The sequence below is a fragment of the Solea senegalensis genome, linkage group LG9, assembly GCF_019176455.1.
Source record: "Solea senegalensis isolate Sse05_10M linkage group LG9, IFAPA_SoseM_1, whole genome shotgun sequence".
Taxonomy (NCBI): Eukaryota; Metazoa; Chordata; class Actinopteri; order Pleuronectiformes; family Soleidae; genus Solea; species Solea senegalensis.
Window position 1 is genome coordinate 10,775,665 of NC_058029.1, and position 25,465 is coordinate 10,801,129.

Genomic DNA, 25,465 nt, shown 5'->3' on the forward strand with positions numbered 1-25,465 from the left:
AAATGTTTAATATGAATATTATATCAACAGAATTCCATATTTCTACACAATTGCTTGTTTTTACCGGTGCCGTTCAAATGTTCAATCGTACTGAGCTTTATTGTAAATTATGTGGCTGAATTAGTGGTACATTTTTAATAATAAGTATTAAGTAATAAGTAATACTTATAATATAATACTATATAATACTTATATAGTGTATAATATTCAAACTGTGTATTCACACAGAGTTGTGTAGTGTCCCTTGGGATAATTTTTGTGCAATTTGGGTCTTATCGCATCTGTCTTACGAGTGGTGCGATTTCCAAAAGTCGGCATTTTCTTGCTGGAGGAGAAGAAAGGATCAAACATGGCTGATGTCACTGGGATTGTGAGTCTCATGCAATTTTTGACACTTACCTCCTGACCCAGTTGACGTCCTAACAGCTGAAGAAAGGCAAAGGTCCGCTCTCAATTGCATTGTAGATGACACAAAAGGGAGGGATGCGGCAAGAAAGAGGAGAAAATATTGCTAATGCAAACTATATAATAAGTAAATGAACAAACAAGACGTTAAGAATGAAAGATGAAAAGAAGATGAAAGATACTGTTATTTTATTAAGTCAATCTTTTACATTCCGTTCCTACTACTCCCTCCTCTATGGGAGGGTTGCCTTTGCCAGCATGCACCGAACAGATATTTAATGATTTGAAGATAATAGCATTAACCTTTGTAGTCGTTAAAGCAGGTGTCAAGGGGGAAAAGGTCAATTGTACTTACGCTGCCATGGGCCACAGTGGGATATAAACTTTAACCAGAGCCTCAGGAATGAGGTTCTGCCTCATCAGAACCTGTATTTGGTCCCCATGAGGACTATTGGTTCTGAAAAAAGACAGTGTTTGCACCAGAAAATGTCCCCCAAGAGGTAACAAAAATGAGTACGCACAAACTCACACACACACACACACACACACACACACACTCACTCACAAAATTGATGATGTGATTATGAAATGGAAACACGAGTTCCAAGGGACAGTGTCGTGAACATACATGACACGTGAGGTTGTGTTTAACGAGATGATATAATTCATGTACAGTTTGTTTATGTAAGCACCCCATGCCCCGTCGTGTGTTAGCCAATTCTATTATTGCGTCCCTGGTGAGAATAGATTGAATTCTGACTTGATACCCCGGACTTAAATGAGAGCGAGTGAACGAAAGGGAGAAAGGAAACTGGAGAGGCAGAGGTAGAGTATAACTCGTTGCATCTCAAGGGAGGATATTTATTCCTCACCTCCACTCACTCTGTCTCTTTCTCTCTCTCTCTCTCTCTAATAATATTTTGCACTGGGTGTTTGTATTATTGCTGGAAGCTTTTTATTGCAGGGCTGCATTTATCTTTATTATCCATTTACCTTTAATAGGTTCCATTTCGGATTGTTCTCCATGTTTCACTGTCATATTCACACCCTCCCACTCATGAGTAGTGTGGCGTTTCTTCTTTAAAGCCTCTTTAATCAGTTCAGACAAAGATTGTAAAGAAAAAAAGAGCTAAAACTGCTTGAGATAAAGAAGTAGAAGAAATCAGAAAAATGAGCCTCTAGAACTTTTTCAGCGCTGTTTGTCCAAAGTCAATAGACTGGGTCAGGACCCACACATGGAAGATTTTCTTTGTGGTCTCCAAACAAATGTGCAAATTGTCCCAACTTTTTAGTCAAAATTTCTGTGTAGATATTTTACATATTGTATGTATAAAATGTATTTTCAATTAATTTGCCAAACATCTCTTAAAAAAGGCAGTGTTGGGTGTTACAGATATGGTTGTAAATAATTAAGTACAAATTTGCTCTTGTCATGATATTTATTGTAGTTTGGGTCACGATAGTTTGCCGTCTTTAAAACGTGGGTTCTCATATAGAACGTTTGGAAAACACTGATCTACAGAACCCATAAAATCCTAATGGATACTTCCTGAAGGACAGCTAAAGCTACACTGCAACTCCAACAACCATAATTGCCACCCGAATCTCCAAAAGGTCAATGATAAGTCTTTCTTTGGGACTCTTAAAGGACTCAATGCTCACAACTCCTTGCGTCTTCGTCATCTCAATAATCTTTTCATTAATAACTTTCAAACTTACTGCAGAACCCTCTCTCTGAGCTTCTAAAGGGAGCCAAATAGTTTCAACCAACTATTCATGAGAGCCTTTTGAACACCTCTTACAATAAACTGACTCCTGTAAAAAACAACAACAGCAACAGTGTTTTACTTACAAGTGTATGTTGTGTTAAAGCGTTGCTGACATTTTGTGAAACATGTACATGAGCCTTCTTGGTGAGAATTGTCTGCAAATACACCATTCTCATGTCTCCACCGACTGTTAGCAGCTAGTTAGCATATAGCTTAGCATAAACACAAGAAGTAGGGTCGACAGTTATTCATTTAACAATTTACAGTGTCTTGACACTCACTCCATCCAATTTAAATCGTAAAAAAAAATGTGATTGAATGCCTGACAGTGTGTTTTCGTCCTCTCACGCAGAGATTTGTGCAGTTCCTGGCATCTCGAAACACCTTGTTCAATCTCAGCAACTTCCTGGACAAAACAGGCTCCCATGGTGGGTGATATCTCTTTCCTTCTTGTGTGTGTGGTGAAGCTGGCAGGTTGTATTAGCTAATTCTTCCACTCCTATATTTTTGTCTTCTGCTCTGCATCTCTCTAACACAATATAAGCCAAATAACTCCCCTTTGGTTACTAATTTGGTTTCCTACAGCCATAAACATCACATAACAAAGTTGTGTTTTAAGGCACAGTTTTTTAGATTTTACACTTTAATAGGATCAAATTGAAACAGTGTCTTGAAACTCAGTGAAAACCTTAAAACAAGTACAAGGTGAAGGGATTTCTCTCTCTTAGCTATGACTTTTATGTATCTAATTGTCTAAATCATGTACTTGGTGTGACATTGCAAATGTCTAACAACAAAATGTTAAAAATACAAAAACAGCAGCCCCTAGACCTGCATTATAACAAACCTGGATATCTAATACATCTAGAGTAAGCGACCCTTAAATCTGTTTAATGCCTAATGACGTGCTGAACTGAGTGGACCCTGGAGATTGTGCATTTATCTATATTTGTTTAATGTGTGTGTGTTCCCTCAGGCTACGACATGTCCACATTTATCAGACGCTACGGCCGCTATCTCAATGAGAAGGCCTTCGCCTACAGACAGATGTCTTTTGACTTTGGACGAGTCAAGAAAGGGTACTGAATTTCATGTCTCATGTCACTGGTCTTCAGCATCATCATTTCAGAACCAGTACTGCTTTCTGACCTTGTTCAGACCTGGTATTAACATCAGTCCTAAGAGATCCTATCACATCCAGATTGTACTCAGTACAGGTCCGAATGGCCCCCAACAGGATGCATGTGGCCACATTTCTGCAATCTGTCATCAGGATAAATTAGAGACTGCCTCCTCAGCAGTAGTTTCAGGGTTTATCTTTTACACTATTCAGCACTCATATGTTCATTTATTGGCAGCCACCAACACAATACTAACACCACACTAACACAACATCACTGATCAATTTATTTTATTTCATGATACTGTGTTTCATGAGCTGTGTGAAAAATGCTGTGATTCACCTCTTTAATCGCTCTCTTTGTCTCTCACACACACACTGAAGCATGCACAAAGACATTGACAGCAGATATATCTGTACAATTTGTTTGTTTTTTTCTACAAACTGACAGGACATCAGTGTGTATTTGAATAAAGGGCGTTGAAGCATAACGTGGTCACAGGAGAATTTTTAATACCAGGTCTGAATTTTGTCACTCGTAAAGTGACTTAGTCAATCCAAGGTCAGTACACAACCGTCTCTTACTTGTCCACCACATTCATTATAATAATAAACATCCCACAGAGGCTGCGTTAATGTGTGGCATGAGTGTACCTGTAGTATGGTGTTAAAGCAAAGTGCACGGCGTAGCTGACGTGTCCTGACTGCAGAGATGACTGGGTAATTGGCTCCTGGTCACTGAGTGACTATGCTTAGCTGGCAGACATAAGGCACTTCTGGCTACATAATATAGCACCAAAGGAAAATAAATGTTCACTACAAGAATCAGAGATAACACATGTTAATAGCCCTGCAGACATACACTTAGTATTCGTGTCAGACAGGCAGATAATATACGAGTCTGTCCAAGCACTGAATTTTGTACTGTGGTTAAATCATGCAGCCCAGACAATTATCTAAACCAAAGGATTTAATATCCAGTTCACAATGTTAAAATTCAATTTTCCTTATTCTTCGTCTTTAATGTTCTCTGTTCTGCCTCCGTCTCAGAGCTGAGGGAGTAATGAGGACCATGTCAGTAGAGAAGCTGCTGAAAGGAATGCCAACCCTGCAGAGCCAGATTGACGCACTGCTGGATTTCGATGTGAGTGATAATCACTAATATTTACTGGGGGTTAAACACGGGCACGGGGAAAAAGCTGGCAGCTGGGTTTAACCCAGCTTGGTGTTGTAGTTACATCAGGTCCTTTCACACCTATAACCATTGTCACTGCCTTACTCCTCAGGGTGTAATGTAAATGTATTTGTTTGGTATAGCTTCATTAACAGGAACAGGCCAATAAGACTAACCTCGTCATAAGATAACATGGTGTTATCTTATGACATTCCCCGCCTTTGCTGCTTATACGTTTGTGGATTTAAAGCTGTTTTCTATTTCCTCCGTTCCACAGGTTCATCAAAAGGACCTGAACAATGGAGTGATAAACGCCTGCTTTCTTCTACTCTTCAAAGATCTAATCAAGTTGTATGCCTGCTACAATGACGGCATCATTAACCTGCTAGGTATAGAGTCTCTCCTCTCATTTCATCATCACGATTAACTAAACAACCAACAAATGTTAAGTAGTCTTGCGTGTATATACTCCAAAACAGGCAGTCAACACTAAAGTCATTTGTTTGCACTGCACTAATTAGTACTGGTTCTGCTGAGCTGACTGTAGTATTTTAGCAAATGCTACACAAACAAAGGTAAAAACTGCATTTGTCGGGAGCTATTTTTAGTTTTGGTGCACGAGTGAGTGTTTACAGTAACAGGACAGCATGTTTACAATGATCTCACATTACGCCACAGTGCCTAGGTTCACAGAAATAAAGAAACACATTACTGCTGTGATAAAAAAATAAACATGGGACATTGATTTTTGATGATTTTTTTTTCTTTTCTTTTCTTTAGAAAAATTTTTCCAGATGAAGAGAAGCCAGTGTAAAGACGGGCTGGAGATCTACAAGAGATTCCTGACACGAATGACTCGGGTTTCTGAGTTCTTCAAGCTTGCTGAGGTAAACTAAAGTCACTAACCTGAATATCAGCAACATATCTTCCTGCTTTTTAACTGTTGCACTTAAATGACACTCTTTTCTTCTACAGCAAGTGGGAATAGACAAAAATGACATACCCGAACTCACTCAGGTAAGACTGACTTTTCTTATACCTCACATGTTTTTATTGGATCTGTGAAGGTTTTTTTAGGCTACATTCCATTGTCACTCCACTGTCACTTTGTACACTTCCAACCTACATGCATGGTTGTATGGTTATCCCTTTTCTTTTCACCTCTGGAGATGCAGGTTGATCATTCAGCCTGAGAGTGTGAGTAGTGAACATTGCACAGAGCAAGCTTTGGAGAGCAAACAGCTTATAGAAGGTCAAAATGAGTGGCTGGAGCGCAGTGCAAGCGGTTTGCTCAGCGAGTTCACACCCAGCAGACTTCAGCTGCTCTGATGAAGTGGGATGATGTTACAGGAAGAGCTGATTGGATAAACTGTGATATGCTGAGGAATGTTGCCAAGGAGGTGGCTGTTCCTGCTGCTTGAGCGACACATAGCTTTAGTCATGTAAAGGACCAACAATGATAATAAACCTAATTTATGTTCCTATTTGGAAAGTCTGAACCCTCTTCTGTTGTGCAAACGCCTCAGCTGAGCTTGTCCTCTCAGTATGACTCAAAAAAAGCAATCTCTGGCTTATTATGTCATTCAAACCCCTAATGGTGTAAAACTCATGACCGTACTGTGCTAAATTGAACATGCTGTTCATGACAAGCTGTTTTTAGTCAGCTTGAGATATTTGCATTTTGGCTTTTCCTGTTGACAGTTACTTATATGGTTAAGACCTTGTCCTTTAAATATGACTTACTGCACGAGTGATAAAAAATGTGATTTATGCATTCAGGACGACAAAGTTATCCCTCTCACAGATCCCCACAACTGCAGTGGATTAATCCTCGGGCCACAGCCACCATTATGGCACAGCAGCACAAACAAGGAGGTGTAATACTGACATCCGACTGACTGTGTTTTATGTCACCGCTCATGTACTCTTGCAGTGTCAGTCATATCACAATTTTAAGCATATAACCACAGGCACGTGACCCTGGCCTCATCGGATGACAACTACTACTGTAGCTGTGTACAGTGACAGAGATGTCAAAGCTGCTCTGTGCCTGTCAAATGCCCCCATTTGTTCTCTGTGGTGAGAAAACAGTTTCCAGCCATCGCTGGCTGCATTTTGTTGGACCAAAAAAAAAATAAACAGGCTACTGTAAGAACAGCCTTTGTCCGAGAGCTCTGTTTGGACAGTGCAGTGTTTGAGCGTTAAATGCATAAATGGGATTTTGAACATTTCTTTATGTCTGACACGCGCGGTGTAAAATGTAAGTAAAGTGAAGCGATGCAAATTTGCTAAGTTACTTCATTTCAACTGAATGAGTCGACCATAACTGCCTGAAACACGGGCACGCGCTCTCACTGAGAACACTGACTGCCGGTTGGGACAAGGACAAGCAAAAATACATTTTAGACATTTAGCAAAAAGGTTTACCTAACCTTACACCCGTCCATAGAGAAAATCAGTGTTTCAGTGCCTCACACAACCACACTTTAAGCATACAAAGCTGCATGAGTATGTCTGTTTTCACATTGCTGTTTCTGTTTCCCCGTGTTAATTTTGAATTTTCTGGTATTTTACAAACAAAACCAAGCCAACGAGATGAGGTGGTTGAAGAGATGTGTTGAAATTGCTGTTTTATGTCTGAACCCTGTGGAATGAATCGTGTATGTACAGTGGGCATGGAGACTGGTCAAGGCTTTTCTCTAAACATGTGAGGTGTTTATTGACCCAGCACATCGGAATGATTCATTGTGTGACAGGAGAAAACTGCTGCACTTAGTGTTGGAATGGTGGAATTTCATGGGATAGTTTCAGCTCAAGCATGGTGAGTTGTTTTTTTTTCGCTGGCACTGGATAAACTTAATTAATTTCTGTAAAGGACACTTCAGTTGACGTCCATTCTGTGCAATCATGCAGTGAACCATTCGAAATTCATATTTGCAATAATGCTGGGATGTTGGCTGTAATTGCTGACTCCGTTTGGAATATCCATTTGGCACCGAGAAGCCTTTGCACCATAAGCAAACAGTATGCTTGTGCCATGCTCACCATCTTTATTCACTTCCTACAATAAGAGGAGGCCTAGACCAACAAGCTGCACCTGTCTCGGTCTCATCTACTCAGTAGTGACTCTGTAAACATCTGTTCCCAAAGAATTTAAACAGTACGATCTCATGTTTCTTAGGTGCTGCTGTGTAATGCAGAAATTATATGTCTTATCATAATCATACTGAAATTCCTAATGAGTTTGGTTTTTTTTCTTATCTACTGTCTTCCACTATGGTTCTCTTGGGTGTGATCAGGCCCCAGAAAGTCTTCTGGAGTCCCTGGAGACCCACCTCAACACTCTGGAGGGGAAGAAACCGTAAGTAGCCAGATGTTTTTCCACACTGTGGTAGTTTGTTTGTTTTTTAACTCATTTATCACATGTAGTGCAGAGTATAAACTTCAGTAATCCTGCTGTCACACAGTGTTGTGGTCCATGTCCATTGTAGCTTTGGTTTTGATGTTTCTCTTTTAAGGCGTTTAATTAGTGCTAATTTAGTGGCCATATCTCCTGACAACACAATGACTTCTGTAACACACACTTTTCTCTGTCTTCATCCAACTCAGAGAGGACAAGTAAGTATTATTTGTCAATGGGAACTGGACTGTGAACCATTATTCACCATCATTCATGGTTTTAATTGGTTGATTCATTTGAGTCGTTCTATAGAATATCTGAACCAGCCAAGTACATTTTTATATAGTTGTTTATTTACAAAAAAAAGAAGAACAACTTGGTTATGGTCCACTTCTATAGCAACCACACATAGTAAAGCATTTGTTCAAGTTATATTCATACATGGTGATGTAAGTGTGTGTCATTACTAACATATTTGTCATTGCCATTCGCTCACAGTCAGATCAACATTCAAAAACATCTCATCTCATTATTTCTGTGTATCATGTGACAAAGACAAGCTATACACAGCGGTGCAGCATGGCTCCTCTAATTGCAAGTGTCTACTAAATGGGGTCACTTTGCAATGCTGCCTGCCTGAGAACACTGGCATGATACTTAAGCTGTCAATTGTTCGCCGTCTCCGTAACGGCCATTACGTTTTAAGCAAGTACTCCATTAAGCTCTTTAACTCATATACTATCATTGTTTTCACAGGTCGCCCACTAAGGTAAGCTGTGTTCCATGATAATCATAATGAAGTGTTAATCGTAGTCTTTACTTATACATAACCCCTCTCAGTGTCAAAGCATGTTTTTTTCTTTCAGCAAGAAGTTAAAAAACTTAAATGTCAATGTAGATTTTAACAGTTTCTATGACAGACTGTGATTCATTGTGTGTCAAAAAAAGCTGTTTGCGTCACGTCATTATCGGGGCTCCTTCTCTGTAGCAGGAAGAAACGGCCAACAACAGCACACCAGCTGCTGCTGCCACTGCTGCTGCTGCCACTGCTGCTGCACCACCGTCCAAGCCTGCTCCTCCTGCTGTGCCCGGCGGGCCCCCTGCTCGCCCCGGGCCACCCGCCAAACCTCCTCCACCCGTCATTACTTCCAGTGCACCAACCCCTGCTGCTGCTGCCACCACCACCAGCAGCAGCAAGTAAGAATCTCTCAACAATGTTATCGTGTTTGGATTGAACTTCACCACTTACTGCACATCGATATTACACGAGAAAGGATTTTCCCCTGTCCACACGCCCTCTCTCTTTCTTCTTCTGTGTGTAGTGCCCTGGATGATGGGTTCCTGTTGGATCTCGACCCAATTTCCTCCTCAACAACAGGGGGCACTGCAGCCGCTTCCTCCACGACTGGATGGGGAGGTGAGTAGTTTATTAAACGCTCACTCTACCGCACAAAACAAAATGAGTGTGTTTATTAGTTTTCAGGGACATGGGAGTTTCTGGTCTGTTTGTGCCACTTAGGTAAACACATTTGAACTTATATCCAGTTAGACTGACTCCCTGCAATGGTGGTGCTTGTAGCCACCATTTAATGTTTTTATTAAACTTTTTTAATTGAACCTGTGGTTTTAATCATGTCATGAAGCTTCTCTCTCCACTGACACCATAGTTCAGCTGTAACCCTTAAATGCTTAATTACTTAATTAAGTTGGTATTTATTCGTTATTACAGCTTGTACTCTACACTATTTCAGCAGAGTCTCACCTCTCTCTCTCTCTCTCTCTCTCTCTCTCTCTCTCTGTGTCTCTTGTGCAGATCTCTTGGCTGAGGGTGAGTATTTTGTCGACAGGACTTAGCTGTACTCTGAGTATGAGAAATGCCAGCGGATGTTTTATTTTGTTTTTGTCCAGATTAGATTTAAAGATCTCTGATGTATTTGTGTCAGGCTTTGCTCACATTAAAAACAAATGTATTTTCACCATCAGCACCTGAATCCATTCAGATTATCTGTCAGCGCACGCACTAAGCCTGAATTTTTATTTAAATTTTTTTGTCACATTGACACTCGTACTGCTCCTGTCTCCTGTCTTCCTTCTTCTTCCTTTGACTGGGTTGTTTCATTTGGATTATGAAATGGGGGCTTATTCGAATAACAGCCCCAGTTGCCTCTGATGGAGCTTCTGCAGCTCTCCTGGCGAAGGGAGACTCTACTGATGCTGATTCTGATGCTGATGTTGCTGCCGCTGCACCCGTAGCTGCCGCTGCTACTGCCGCTCAGGCTGCACCAGTGCCCACCTCTCTGCCCATCACCACCCCTGCCACAACCTCCGCCGCTGAAATCGACCTTTTCGGAGGTCAGTTTGGTTTGAGGAAAGAATATATGCTGTGACACGTGTTATGTCTGTTTCATCTTTTATTAATGTAGTTCAATGGTGGGATATTTGGAATGAACTATGTACATGAAAGACCAGAATTTTATTATCATGAGTGTTTTCATGAGAAACGCTACATCAGATTACACGTGTGTGATGTAGACACTGTTTTGATGTCACACAAAATCTGAAAAAACTGCTAGAAACAAGTATGTAAATGTACATTATTTCTACAGTATAATCAGATGGCACCAGAATCCCAGTTTGCACATTGTGCCACATGTTGATTTACCATTAACATTTGAGTCATAATGCTAAATATCTGATTTTAGGAAGAGTATTTTTCACTCTTATTTATTTCTGGAAACTTTAACCGATCTTCTTTCCATGTGGATTCAAATTTTGACTGAAAAAGAATGTGGTTGGATCACACCAGCTTCAATGCCCATTATAGTATTTGTTGCACATTCAGGCCACAATCTGCTCATCTGTAGCAGTTGGTGTATCAAGGACTGTTTTTTTGCCACAATGAAACTCGAGTCATGTAGCAAATGTGGTCCTTTTAATGGCACCAACCAAATAATGCTGGTACAACCAAGTAATAGTTAACCTTTAAATCATTTGGAGCCACATTCAAGAGTGGATGGTATATATCCGCTTTCCAAAGATTCGATGCCTAGTAATATGACTCACATGTAATCGACGTTTATCCCCAGCTAATATTTTTGCACCCTCATTTGTTACAACCCTTCACACTAAGGTGGCTACACACACACACACACACTGTTTTGCACTGAGCACAGAGCAAAACGTTCATGATTTTTGGCACGTACCAAAAATACCAGGCAGCGTAGTGGATTACTTGCTTTCGTCTGGGTTTATTCAAAGCTGCACAGTTGTCATGAACAAAAACAAACTCATATTCTCAGACATTAACACGTTTTAAACATTCATTAGAGAGTTTGGTTATAATCATGTGCACCTCAGTAAACCCACTGCATTGTAATTAGTCTCCTATTCTGACTCTGGGATTTGTGGCTGTTTGCTTTTTTGATGATCACCTTTCCTTCCTAATGGTTCACTAATGGTTGCAGAAAATGTGCCACGATGATAAATAATTGGATTTTATTCTGTATTTTTTGGCTTTTTAATATTAAAATCAGCTCCAATGTTGAGTAAGTAGAATAAGGAGCCAGAGTAATTTGCCATATAGTCTTCTCCTTGTTCCCTGAATTCCCCTTCCTTCCATCTTGTCACAATGCACAAGTCACTTGTGACAACTTGCCTCATTTCACACACCTGCACAGACTGAATGCAGCATTATGCAGCCCTGCAAAACTCTCGTCATATGACTTATCTCACAATCAGATCAATCGCCATAGTAACCGGGGGCTGCATATTTCTTGTATTCTCTGCTTTTTCCTGATGCTGACCTCTCATTTTTTGTGTTTCCTGTCCACTCATCTTGTGTCCTTTACATCCATGTGTCTGTCGGTGTCTTGGCCCACTGGGGCGTGTGTGTGTGTGTGTTTTGTGTATTTCTTGCGTTCCGGCTGTTTCCGTGTGCTATACCATAGATGCGTTTGCACCCTCCCCAGGAGACGGTCCTGCCGTTGTGGCTGCGGGCCCCGCTGCTGATGCATTTGGTGGATCTGGTGGGTGACAAAACAGCTTTTATGTACCAGTGTGTGTGTGTGTGTAAGTATGGATGAGTATGAACGTTAAAGGTTCTGTGTTTTATCTATCAGAGCTGCTTCTGCTTCCATATGAGACAGAAGAAGAAGAAACATGCCCCCTACTGTCACCCCAAATCCTGCTTTTATGCCTCAGTCATGGACCCTTAACTCCCTCATCTTCCTCCTAATATTCATCCAGTGAATACTGAAGTAAAAAGCACAGTACAGCTATTTATTACACTGTAGCACACAAATCAATATCAATTGTTATGATACCACGTACCATGATACTACCTTATGGTGATGATTGTACCAATCATCACTAACTTCATTAGTCGTTAGTCTAGGGCTGCAACCATTATTCGATGAATCGATTGTTAATCGATTACTAAATGAATTGTCAACTATTTTGATAAGAAATCATTAAAACTGAATGATTTTGGTTTGTGGACAAAACAAGTACTCAATTGATTGAAAATAATGGACAGAATAATCGATTATGAAAATAATCGTTAGTTGCAGCCCTATAAGTAACTACTCAGTTACTAAATGATCTTAGTAACACAAGAATATTTACTCATGGTATGTTTTAGAATCAATAGTTTGGGCAGCAACAGTAACAGAAGCATTAGCACTGATCTCCTTAACTCGTCAAAAAATAATACGTTTATCCATGTTGTGCATGTTTTCTATGGCAAATATAAATTGTCTACATAAAACATAAGTAACTAGGGTAGATCAAGTCAAGAGGAATTACTATATTGCATAATCTTAATTACGGCTGCACAATTAATTGCAAAACAATCAAAATCACTGTATGACTGAATGCAATATCCAAAACTAATAGAAACACATTGAAATGATTCGATAAAGATAAAATTATGATTCAATTCTGCATAATTCAACAGACCAAAAATCCTGGAAATATGTTTTGTTTGTTAACAGGCACCAAAGATGATATCTCTTTATGATTTTGTAATATATTTAATGGAAAATTACAGGTAAGATAAAAGTATCACCAGCTGTGAATCATATTATTCCCACAATATAATCAAAAATAATCATATCGTCAGGCTCTCCTCTTAATAGCCTTATATTTATACCACATGTATGTTTGTTTTTTTGTACTTTGTTGTCTCATAGCAATTGTATTGGTGTTCAGTTTATAAACACTCAATTTACTTTGCACCTAAGCCTGAGTTTAAGCTCTGTTTTACTTCATAAATATGCTTTTTACAATGTTTGCTTATTTAATGAATCCTCAATCCCCCTCCCCTCCCACCCACCACCCCCTTTCCTTCTTCTCTAATCATAACCCTCTCCTTTACACCGCCCCACCTGCTGCTTTCCCCCAAGACCCCTTTGCTGCGACGGAGGGGAGTGCAGACTTTGCTCCAGGGCTGGACCTGTTCGCTATGAGACCCACTGACACGGGTGCCCCCGCCACTGCTGCCGCCATCACCCCTCCCACCTCCTCTAGTGAGGCGCCGACCATCGTCGCTCCCATCGTTGCCCCCACCCCTTCTTCCACCACCACCACTGACACCACAACCACCACCACAGAGTCTGCAGCCGCCCCGACTCTAGATATCTTTGGTGGTAAAGTCCTCTCGCTCTCATTATGCCTCTCACTGCATTGTCCTGCATTATGAAAGTGATGATGACACCGGTTATGGTTTAGATGATGATGATGACGACTGTGTTGCTCCTGCAAGTGATGATGATGATGATGAAACAACTCTCCTTGACCCTGCATTTTCAAATATCTGTTTTTCATGATGCCTTTTCTTTCAGATACAGATTAAAGACGTGATTGAAGCATGTTGACCTCCTCTGCGTAGCATAAATCATTGAGACATGAAAAATGAACGCAATCTGTTTGTGATGTGTAAAATATTACTTTATTTGATCATAAGGGACAGATTGATTGATATCAGAGGTGGCTCAACTTGTTTTGATCATGGACCTAATACTAACAAACACCTAGAGGGAAGAAATCTGTTTTCTTCTCCTGCTTGTGACTCATGTCTTAGATACTGATAGTTGAGAATGCTCTGCTTTTGGGAATGCACTTTGGTTAAAGGGGAATTTTGCTCAATTTCAATTTAAATATACAGTATAGTGTATCAGATTAACTTCCACTGTCCAGAAGACGCGCAGAGTACGATGTTTAATTGACGTTTTCTGTTTTCCCACCACGTTGAAGGCTTTTAATGTCACATTCCGTCATTCATTCAATTATTCATTTATTTGATCATCATAAATTGGTAATATATGTTTATATTGATCTTAAAAAGTGCCCATTTAATCATGTGGATTTTCCAGATCATTCAAGAGTGCTTCAGAGACCAGTAGTTGTAGTAAATAAGAGATAAAATAAAAAAAACATCTTGGATCAATGTGAGAATGTAGAATCATTCAATCAAAAAGAGTATAAAAACATTGGTAAAATATGCAAATACAAGGATGACACTGTGTTTTGAAAACAGGACAAACTACAGTAATATTTGGTCACGTTGAAAATGTGCAATATTCCCTTTTAACATATTCATTTACGCACTGCACTGAATAGATTCACAGCAACTGAACTTGATTAACAATAATCAACTCTGCTTTCTCTCATCTCTCCTTTTAACCCATGATTCTGTATGCACTGAACAGAAACTCTGAATGTCCACATCATGACTGTGTGTCCTTGTTCTTAGATATGTTTGATTCTATGCCTGAGCAAAGCCCCACCACAGAATCCAAAGCTGCTACCACTCCTAGCGTAGACCTTTTTGGTGCAGGTACAGGAGCTGCTTTCCATTTCTCTGTGTGGAACCTCTCTCATCTCCTCTGGTTTCCATACCTCTTCTTCTCTGTCATCTGTTTTTTTTATTTCCCCACTTGTCTTGGTTTGTCCCCCCATAGTGATATGAGAACTGTGCATGTATCCACTTGTTCAGTCTTGGATTGTTGTCGTGGCTGCTTTCTATCTACTCTGTATCTTTCAAGCTGCCACGCTAATGCTTTTCTTTGCTCCCCCCAACCTCCACTTTTTTTGTTTTTATTCTTTCTGGTATTCTGCCTCTTGCTTGCATTGGTCAATTAGACCTTCCTGCTGTTTCACGTGGGCCCTCTCCTTTGCCCGAGCCGGCTCCGGCTGGAGACATTGTGACTGGTGAGTTAAGCTGCTTAACCTTTTCTGAATCACTTTCTCCCTATCTTTGCTATTACTCCTCAAAGAGTGCAGCCAGACACCAGGATGGAGTTTGTGCATGGTCCTGGTGTCTGCATGCACCTGCACGTCTGATCGTCATGCACGATTTAAGGATGTGGATACACAGTTAAGATGCAGAGATGCATCATGTTTCCTTCTTTGCATGTTTTAGACCAAACCTGTGCACGACAATGCACGAGCAGAGCATTTCCCCCTCCTTGGAAACGAAGCCTCCACTGACTGCAGTTCAGACTTGAATATAATTGAATCCCTTCCTGCTTGTGCTCCTCCGTTTAGACTCGTTTACAACTCCTGCTCCCGCTGCTCCCTCTGCTCCCGCTGCAGCTCCTGCTGCGGCTCCTGCTGCAGCTCCAGCTACAGACGCCTCATCTCCACCTAAAGCAGAGCCTGCACCAGTCATTGACTTACTGGGTACTGTAGACACACACCTATGTCCTCACGTCCAGTCATACATGCTGCTGTTATATAATATGAAAGTGTGTTCATGTTATAAGTTGACATTTCTCTTCCTTGTGGGTATTTTCTTTAATTGTTGCTGAGCTGTTACAGTAGTTCTAAAATGACTGTTTGCAGCAATGAGGCTGATATTGTTGAGATGCAGTGATAGACTGTAGGAGTAGGTGCTAAACTGATTTCAGCTATTTTTAAATAGGACTGTAAACAATATAGAGAAGGAAGAAAATAGTTGGCAGTAAACTCTAGATTTATTCACACTGTAGTTATTATACTGTGTCTGTGTTGTCTTTTCAGTTGCGATAAGTCTACATTTAGCAGGGAATAATAGAGAAGTTTAATTTTTATGTGGACTTTCATTTTAATATTTACTGGATGAATTCCTTTGAAATGTAATTGTTTATGCATTAATAAGCAAATGTTAGAGGTCTAAAATTATATTTTGGACCTGATACACAAATGTTGTTCCAAAAGCATATACCAGACCTCTGTCTGGTATATGCGTTTTGTTTCTGTGGCTGTTTTAATATGTTTTGGAAAAGAAATTGAATCCAAACGGACCTTGTTCCCAAGTGTTAACCAAAATATTCACACAACACAGACTTAAATGTCTGCCTGGAGGTGTCAATGCAATCTGTGCATTATTATCCCTCCTGAGCTAATTAAAGTGGCCTGACATTTAGTGGAGGAGTGAGCAGTCCATCAGGATTTGACCTTTAAAGTCACAGAAGACTGTGTAAGTAATGTGTAATATCTATATAATACTCAGCTTGCCCTAACTTTAAATATAACAAGTGACTTGTCCAATACCAATATCACAAATTTCATACTGATAACGTCATTTTAGACCTTTTCAACTATGAAGCTGTTAACAACACATTTCTGCTGAGTAATTTCAAGCTATTTCAAAGACAGAATTCTCCGACAGTGTAACAAATATTCTTCTCCCATGAAGAAGGAATAAACAGCCCACAGCATGACTCAGCTAAAATGCGCGTTGAAGCATGCGATATCTACGATTTAGTTATCTACGAAACTACTGTATGTACAGGCGTTTTCCCAACTCTCTCCTTTCTGGTGACAAAGACGCTGATTCGCCGGCAAGTGGAATGACCGTAATAACCACATGTTGGCTTTGACGTGCAACTTCTCAGCTTTCAGAAACCGCTGCGTAATTGCGGTAATGCAAAGTGCACTTGCTTAAACATGTCGTCTGCAATTCGCTCTGGGTGAAAGAGTTTAAGATTTTGATATCAATAAATGTACTTTACATCCAACTATTGGATGGGTTAGCATGACTCCCTATGTGTTTCTCAGTATAGGGGTGTTTGGATCCCGTGTTGCCCAGTATGAAGCATACTGTGCATACTTGTTCATGGAGACCATTGGTGTTATCTGTCTGACTGTGTCCCACCTCCCCACCATGTCTCAGTGTGTGGTCTGGGGCTGACCTCTCACCCCTTTCTGCCCTCCATGCTGCATTGTGGATCACTGGACGGGTCACGCAGACTCCTTCGGCAGCCCCGTGGAAGAGAAGCAGAGCTCCGCTCCTGGAGGACCTGGAGACGACCTGCTGGGAGGTGAGACACTTTTTACAGTCATGCCACAGGGAGTTTGGTTAAATTAAAGCAGCAAAGTTTGATGAAAAGATGGAAGACTTTGCAAAGAGTGTAATGTTGGCAAGAAAATGATGGAGTAAGTAATTATGGTGCAGCATTTGTTAAATTAGTAATGACATAGACTTGGCAGGAGTGGTTGAAATAATTAGACAGCAGGTTTTTAGTCCTGCCACAACCTCATAGTGAAGCCAAATCTTATTTTTGTTGCTGCTTTTTATGCCAAAGGTCGATGAATGGAACTTTTCTAAAAGTCTCTGTTTTTAGCTTTTTATTTAGTTTTTAATGTATTTTTCAACATGCAACTTGTATATTCAAACTAAATCATATGCCTGCATACATATTTCACTCATGACACTTCATTACAACCTTGTAGTTTTGCCATAATCATTTTAAGATGCACATAAGCAAACCTTAGCACTTTATTGTGGTGGGTTGTCCATGTGTAGAACATTGGTGTAAAAAGCTAACAAACACATTTTCTATGTATAAAAGAGACGCAGTTTGTGTTATAATTTTATATATTTTATAATTTTATAATACACATATAATAATGAGTACAAATGGTAACCAACATGGCATAAAATGCATATACATACTTGAGTGCACAAGATATAGAAAGGGTTCTACTGGAGTAATACCCACCAGATAGATGTGTGCTCATTTCTTTGTCACATTAGTGTCATCATCCAATCTGATATTGATTATTTTGCACATTCGTATCACTTCAATCAGACCTGGTGTAACTTTTTGATTTATTTTGCTGCATTCAATCCTCTGTCTCAGTGTGGTATGCTGCTGTCAGTAGCTGCTACAAGGATCCGACTGTCCCATTATGGATAAGCAAATGATGGCCATCTGTTATCTTTTTTCGTGGAAATATGGTGATCCTGATTAAAAACTTGTCCTATTTTTCAGGACTGATGTCTCCCACCCTGGCTCCCACTGCAGCACCTCCTCTGGCTCCTCTGGCTCCCTTGGCTCCGGCCCCAGCCTCAGCTCTGGTGCAGGGCGACCTCTTGGAGTCAGGTTTTGAGGCTCTGGGCTCGCTGCCATCACCAACACCACTAGTACCTGCTGCAGTTCCAGAACCTGCAACCACCACACCAGTGCCCTCTGGTGGCTTTGATGCTTTAAGTAAGTGGTTCTAATAAAAGTATTTTTCTTAGTTAGTGACTTAGTTTTGGTAATTTGCCTAACATTTCTGCGTTGTAAAATGCTAGAAAATCTGCTTGCTGTGCTTCAAACTAGTCTGCTTCGTTAAAACTGTTCTATCTTATCAATGGACGGATTCATCTGTTCCTGCTCAGAGCTTTACTGCTGCATGAATGACACACTGATCTGCTTTTGCCGTCTCTGTTCTGACTTGAAACTGTTGTTACTGCTGACAGCTTAACTCCTCAGCACCGCTCCCTCTCTTGCAATGACTTCACGTCTCTCTTTCTTCTCTTGTCACACTTACACGTTCAACAAATGCTCTGCCTTCTCCACCTCCTCATCCTACTCTCCCTCTCTCTACGATCTATTTTTTCCTCTGTCTGCATATCTTTCTACTCCACACCTTTTTCTGTTCTACTTATCATTCACACCCGTCTTCTCTCTGCCGCATCATTGTTTGCTTCTTCTAATGTGTAATTGGTGAGTGCGATCCTGCAGTTCATCGCAGCATGTGCAGTTTGGACGAGTCTCCCCTTCCTGTGTCTTCTGACGCTCTTCCTACTTTGCATGTTGCAGTATTAGTTTGATATCCTGCATGAGGGTCAGTGTATCTTTATTTTCCTCTTCTTTTAGAGCAGTCGCTCTTATAGTAACCACGTGCCATCAAGCCCCAAGTCTCTCTGCAGTGGAATTTGGAAGGTTTTCATTCCAATCACGAAACAGCAACAGCCCTTAACGCCGAACGTTTTCATGTGGCAAATTGAACAGCACTGTTGTGGAAGGCATTTTAAAAAATCCTGCATACTGTCACTCCAACTCACCTTTTTTAAGATGACAAACCACCTTTTAGAGGCTGTAATGCTTTCATCTGGGAAACATCAGGACACTAGTAAAGGGCAGATGTGAAGGATTTTGTCACATTTAGAAGTTTAGAAGAAGCACATTGCATTTCCCAGACATTGTAGAAGAACATATAAAACTAACAATAAAAGGTACAGTTTTTGCAGTGATTCACAACAAGTTGGAATGAAAACCTGGTATATATATATATATCTGGTTCAAAACTGTTTTTTTTTTTATGAGAGAAACAGCCAGTGTTTATATTTGAGATGATGTAAACTGGTGGAGCAATTAACCAAATCCAGTTGATGTCATTTTATTTTATTTACAGTCCTCCTTTGTGCATGTGAGGCACATGTAACTATTGATGCTGGGGATGTCCCGATCAGACAGACTCTGTCATTGTCTCTGTACTGCTGCTGCTCTGAGGCTTCAGTTACATGTTCTATACGTTTGTGGTGGTTTGATAGAGAGTTTACCTTTATATTATGTCAAGTCAGTTTTATTTATATAGCCCAAAATCACAAACACAATTTGCCTTCGAAGGGGTTTACAATCTTTACAGCAAGTGACACCCTCTGTCCTTAGACCCTCACATCCATACATCCATCTTCTACCTCTTTGCCCTCCACATGACGTTCGTGGGGGGCACTGTGCTAATCTGAACAGTTCGCAAGTCCATCGCAGGGCCACATATAGAGAAAAACAACCATTCACGCTCACGCCTACAGTCAATTTAGACTGTAATTTGACCCTCACATTGAGTGAGGAAAACCCCACAAAAACCCATGTACAGGGGAAAAATGGACAGACACACGTACAGTAGGCGTACACGTGTACAGAAACAAGTTCAGCAGATTACAAAACATCAAATCTACAAAGAGAGGAAAGAGAAGAAGATAGAGAGTAAATAGGAGTATTTCTCAAATTTCACTGTAAACTCCCGTTACTGTGACGTTCAGGGCAGAAAGGGCTGAGCAATCTGCAGTGGAATCATATTTAGGAGGAATCATATTTGAAAAAAATGACCAATTATATTAAAAACAGGTAATAATTATGAGCTACACGGAGGACACTGGTCACTTTTTATAAAGTAGTGGAAATCCTTGCAGCTGGAGTCAATCAAAGTGAGGTGATGGGGTGATTGTTGTTCTCCGATCTGGACTGGCACTGATCCAGTACTTGAGAGCAGGATCGGGACATCCCTAATTAATGCTGTTACATCTGGATTTGCCTCCCACACACATACACAGTGTCATAATGGATTTGCTTGTTTGTAATCGGTGTTGTTCCTCTGATGTCCTGCCATTCCCACCTTCTCTCCAAGTGTTTGATGGATTAGGCGACTTGCTGATGCCTGCAGTAACGCCCCAGAGCACCGGGGGCAGCACTACTGGAAGCACAGCAGGAAGCATGGGAACTCCTGTCGCAGCAGGTGGATTGGCAGGTGCTTCACCGGCCCCCAAAGCCATTGGAGGAGATCTGGACTCGTCACTGGCAAACCTCATCGGAGGTACTGTGGACTGCAGATTTTTGTTCCTGAGCTCACTCATTTCCCGAATCAAATCAGTTCCCTAAAGAAAAGTTGACTTGTTCTGCTTCCTTCCCTCTGTTCAGACCTTGGAGTTAAGAAAAAGTAAGTGCATGTTTAAATATTTGAACATTTACAATGCGTGTGTTCCTATAGAGTTGAAATATCCTCTGATAAATGTCACAGTAGCATTGATTCCATTAGTTTTTCTATTTCTGTTCCAAATCAATGACTTAATTATTTTTATGTATATATATTTTTCATTATTAATTATTTAAATTTCTTTTTTAGGGATCCACAAAGTGAGAAGAAGCTGACTGGAGGAGCCAACTGGATGCCAAAGGTCGCTCCAACCAGCTGGGCTACAGCTGGAGCTCCCATGGTAAGAACAGCACAGACTAAATGGATGGATGGAGACAGATGGATTGACCTTTAGCTTAAATCCACAGTTGCATTGATCTTTTGCCAAGATCTTGTATTTTTGATGGATTTGGTCCACACCATTCTCTTCTCCACCACACCCATAAGATTCTTAGTGGAGTGAAGTACTAAACTCAGCGGTGACCATTTCATTATGACTGATTTTTTTCACGGCAACTGGTCATAACCTTAAGAATCTGACCTTTTTCCATTTTGAGGCCTCCAGAATCATGATTTTTCATGCTTTTGGATGATACCAGCTGTCAGTAAAACAGGTATATGCTGTACTTTATCATCTTGAAGTAGTAATAGTGAGAGGTAGGCTTACTGCCCCCCCAAGTATTCCCAGATCATAACACAGGCTTGTAGTATGTGGTAGTCACCAAGCAAAATACTAGCTTATGTTTATATTATGTCTGTATGAGAAACAACAATGACATTCTCAAAAACTGTCTCCTCAGGCCGGTGCCACACCTGGAGCTCCTGGGGCACCAGGAGCAGCGCCACCTGCTGTAGCCATGGTGCCACCAATGAGCGTACAGCCTGGCTTTGGCATGGTGAGAGTGACATAATGTCAAAGTGAAATTTCTCACTCACAGTCTCCTGTGATTCAGTTTCAGCCATTCTCATGTGTCCTCCCTGTCTTCTCAGCCTCCTGCAGGTGGACCTGGAGCTCCCATGATGCAACCCCTGATGGGGCAGCCCATGATGGCGCAGCCAATGATGAGACCTGTAACAGGAGCACCGGTAATAGACCACACACCAGCTGAAGCTTTCTGTTGCCAATAATGATGTCCCTTTGTGTACACAAACTATAAATTGAAACTACAAATGTGCTACTTTTACATGTTTGTGTTGATAAGTTTGCATGCAGCTTCATATCTGGTCAGTTTGTTCGAACATTCTTCTGTTCCTTGTCTCACAGATTTCTCCAGGACCTGCGAGTCAGAGTCCTAAGAAACCCAAGGACCCTCTGGCAGAACTCGACCTCAAGGACTTCTTATAATGCCCCAGGTGTGACTTCAGAACAGTGTATACAGTATTTACACTTTATTTAGTGGTCAATACACCACTGTCTGCTTCATGGCTCATGATACATTTGATGGAACACAGCAGCAACACATTCTTCGTTTTGGTGATGTCAGAAATGTCTGGAATCTTGCTGTTTCAATATTTAAATGATATGGTGCTTTTACACTATACTGTTCTAAGACTACTCGGCTCGGCACGGCTCGACTCTACACAGTTTGGTATCAGGCTCGTCGTTTTCTATTGCTGAACGGGTTGTGATTCGGCTCACAATCGCTGGCTTTCAGCAGTGCTGTCACTAAATACATCAGATTCCTCGGAAATTTAACACTAAATGTCGGAGATTAACACACATTTTGCTGATCTACAGTTCGACTTTGTTCGGTTTGATTCCTGTGCCGTCTGACATCGCTCTCATGACCCGTGACACACAGGCACCAGGTACTAGGTACTATCACTAATGGAATAGCAAAAAGACAGTCGAGCCGTGCCGAGCCAAGTCGTGCTAGAACTGTATAGTGGAAAAGCGCCAATAGACAGTGAAACTTATTTTCAACTATTTTATCAGGGTATAACCAGAACAGTCAATGATCTTTAATAAAGTACTGTGTCTAGTTAGGTTGTTTCTGTAGCAATCAAACACATCCACAGACTTTACAAATATCTGCTTCTTAGCTTCTATGCACCCAAGTGTCGTTAACTGCAGATGGGATGAATTCTCTATATTTCCAGCTTCCCACAATGAGCCATTTGACAGGTTTTAGCAGGAGAAGCACAGGTGTTTCTAATCACACGGATGATCTGTGCTCTGTTCTCTTCACTTGAACAGTGTGACAGTGAAGCAGCGTTCAAAACAACAGCCCTCTTTAATTTCATTGCTTATTTACAGTTTTTCCTACTGTGACCTCTCAAAGTGGTCCACAATGTCTTCTCTTGTTCCCACTTCCACTGAAACTTTTTTTTTTTTTTTCCTCAGTTTAGCGTTCAGATGAATGGTTTCACTGTTAATGATCTTAGTGGTTCATTAGCTTCTGCTCGTGGGAGCGTGCTGGAAGCATTTGAACCACTTTTATTTACCACACTCGCCATTTTACGATCGAGAACCACTAATCTTAGGAGGGTGATGGTTTTGTTCAACTGTGAGTAGCATTTAAATGAATTGTAGGTTACAGCCCAAGGAAGAAATTAGTAGAAGTTGATTGTGTTCCAGGAGAGTGTATTGACCCTGGGAAACTGAGCAGGCCTTGGTGGACGTTTGCACTCTCTGAGTGCTTTCTCTTGTTAATTAAACATTATCTGTGTTTCCTGTCGTCCAGCTTTCCTTCGTCTCTGGAGCAGCAGGAAGGGCCCTCTCAGCTTTTGTTTTTTACCTGGTGTCTATCAACATCTCAGGATGCCAGTGATGTGCAGCTTCTCAAACCGTACTACAGTATCTTCTCTCCACCCCCAACCCATCAATTTCACCCCCCCCAGTCCTTCTCCTGTGTGATGTTGTAGCACAAACCGTGAAAGTGAACCATAACGAATAATATATAGCTATAAGAGAAAAAATATAAATACAAGTGTGTGCTTATGTAGATGTACCGATCTTTTGTCTAAACAAAACCGTGGGAAAACCCCCAAAAAAACTGAGCGGAAGTGAAGGCGTATGTGTTTAGACTTCTTTCTAGTGTTGCGTTGAATGATGGATGTGCTTTAGTGTTCTAAGCTCCACCCACCACCCCCTGTACTTTTGTCCCCGCCTCCTGGTGAAAGGGGGAGGAGCTCCTGTTTGTCGAAGCTGCTCTGCCCATGGCAGGAGTGGCAAACAAGTCCCAGTAGATTTTCCAAACAATTACGTGGTGTGTTGTTTACAGAACGGTCCTCTTTGATGTACATAGATTTCTCCGGCGAGGATTCTGTCTCTATTCTGTGTGTCTGTTGGAAGAGAAAATATAAATGTGAATCTGACAAAAAGAAGTTGTGTGAGTATCCTTCTATTTCCTGTCTTCGCCATGAGAAGCGTTCAATGATTAATATATTGTATATTTAAAAAAACAAAACAAAAAAACAACAGTTTCTGTGGGCTTCTAATCATACCAGACCAGCAAGTGATCCTTTTATTTATTTTTTTTATTTAGTATTGATTCCTTTTTTTTTTTCCTTTATCTATTTTAGAGTATCCTCCAGACTCATGTTGACATTTGCTGGCATTGATATCGAGAAAAACAACAAACATAAAAACATATCCTAATTCCAGAGAAATTGTTTTTCATATTAATGGTACAGTCGAGTCTAAACTGCCCTTCACTAGAAGTGTCTTTTGCTTGTGTTTTCACTGTAACCTTTAAAGACCATGCAATTATGGATATTGTGCACTTGAAAAACATATAATATAATATTGTCATTCCAAACTCAAAGGTATTTAAATGAGACTCAGACTGTGTCGAGTTGAACGTGACGACACATTTCAAACAACCAACATGGTGACGTTAAATTCAAGAACACATGAGTTAGAGGTGCCGACAGAGTGTGTCCTCAAGACATTGGGGATTTAGATTTGTTGTACTCATCACAATGTTGCTTTGTTGTGCTGTTTGTGTTTTTTTTTTAAAAGACAAACCCAAACAAACGTCCTTTAAATTCCATGTTGCCAGCCTGTAGCACCCAGTGCTGTGAGACAGACTGACTGTGTGTGTGTGTGTGTGAGAGATCTGACGATCAACTTTATCGAAAACACGATGGCGTTGCTCACGTGGTTCATCGCTGACCTTTGTTGCACATTTGTAACGTCTGTAGTACTGTATTATGGCCACATGGGAGCAGTGTGTATCCACAGCTATGATCTTGTTCCCCCCCCCATTGATTCACAATGGAATTAACTATGTTGTGGTGTTGATGTGTGATATGGTCACAGCTGGTTCTCCCCCCCGCTCCTGTGACACTTACGAAGGCTTGTTTCAGCGGAGTGTGTGAGCAGGTGGAATAATAATAATAAAAAAAATAATAATAATTCAGAGAAAACAATGGGAGATTGTTGAGATTTTTCATGACTTAATTCTTGAAATTGTATTTTTGTTTAGTTGTAAAGTTATTTTTATTTACTATGGCCCTCCCCAGTGCATGTAAGCCCAATGAGATGCAATAAATTCAATGACGGATTGAACTGCCTGCGCATTTCATTGTTTACGAATGAATAAGTCTGAATTGTTGTTGTGGCAACATTTTACATCACATTAACTAAAATAATATCGATAGAATTCTTTAATAGGGAGTTAATTGTCTGGTAAACCTATTATTTA

The 25,465-nt window shown here is 40.6% G+C and overlaps 2 protein-coding genes across 3 annotated transcripts in view; both read left to right on the forward strand.

Moving 5' to 3' along the window:
* The window catches only part of LOC122774657 (clathrin coat assembly protein AP180-like), a 30,581-nt gene extending 17,004 nt beyond the window's left edge, over nucleotides 1-13,577 (forward strand). The window contains exons 4-18 of one of the 2 annotated variants that reach the window (XM_044034121.1): nucleotides 2,527-2,602; nucleotides 3,151-3,253; nucleotides 4,345-4,438; nucleotides 4,746-4,857; nucleotides 5,249-5,355; nucleotides 5,444-5,485; nucleotides 7,768-7,829; nucleotides 8,078-8,086; nucleotides 8,625-8,637; nucleotides 8,857-9,065; nucleotides 9,191-9,285; nucleotides 9,682-9,696; nucleotides 10,023-10,220; nucleotides 11,816-11,893; nucleotides 13,271-13,577. In XM_044034121.1, coding sequence (XP_043890056.1) covers nucleotides 2,527-2,602; nucleotides 3,151-3,253; nucleotides 4,345-4,438; nucleotides 4,746-4,857; nucleotides 5,249-5,355; nucleotides 5,444-5,485; nucleotides 7,768-7,829; nucleotides 8,078-8,086; nucleotides 8,625-8,637; nucleotides 8,857-9,065; nucleotides 9,191-9,285; nucleotides 9,682-9,696; nucleotides 10,023-10,220; nucleotides 11,816-11,893; nucleotides 13,271-13,566 — 1,509 coding nt within the window. In that variant the 3' untranslated portion in view covers nucleotides 13,567-13,577. Of the gene's footprint in view, nucleotides 1-2,526; nucleotides 2,603-3,150; nucleotides 3,254-4,344; nucleotides 4,439-4,745; nucleotides 4,858-5,248; nucleotides 5,356-5,443; nucleotides 5,486-7,767; nucleotides 7,834-8,077; nucleotides 8,087-8,624; nucleotides 8,638-8,856; nucleotides 9,066-9,190; nucleotides 9,286-9,681; nucleotides 9,697-10,022; nucleotides 10,221-11,815; nucleotides 11,894-13,270 lie in introns of those variants that run through there. The other variant, XM_044034122.1, reaches the window with a different exon arrangement.
* Nucleotides 13,578-14,552: 975 nt separating this feature from the next.
* LOC122774658 (clathrin coat assembly protein AP180-like) lies at nucleotides 14,553-25,329 on the forward strand. The gene is made up of 12 exons (XM_044034123.1): nucleotides 14,553-14,703; nucleotides 15,009-15,077; nucleotides 15,414-15,548; nucleotides 17,099-17,170; nucleotides 18,125-18,343; nucleotides 20,532-20,717; nucleotides 20,822-20,840; nucleotides 21,027-21,117; nucleotides 21,617-21,712; nucleotides 21,807-21,902; nucleotides 22,081-22,169; nucleotides 23,501-25,329. The coding sequence occupies exons 1-11, from the start codon at nucleotides 14,553-14,555 to the stop codon at nucleotides 22,159-22,161; spliced, it is 1,215 nt and encodes a 404-aa protein (XP_043890058.1). The 3' UTR covers nucleotides 22,162-22,169; nucleotides 23,501-25,329.
* The last annotated feature ends 136 nt before the right edge of the window (nucleotides 25,330-25,465 follow it).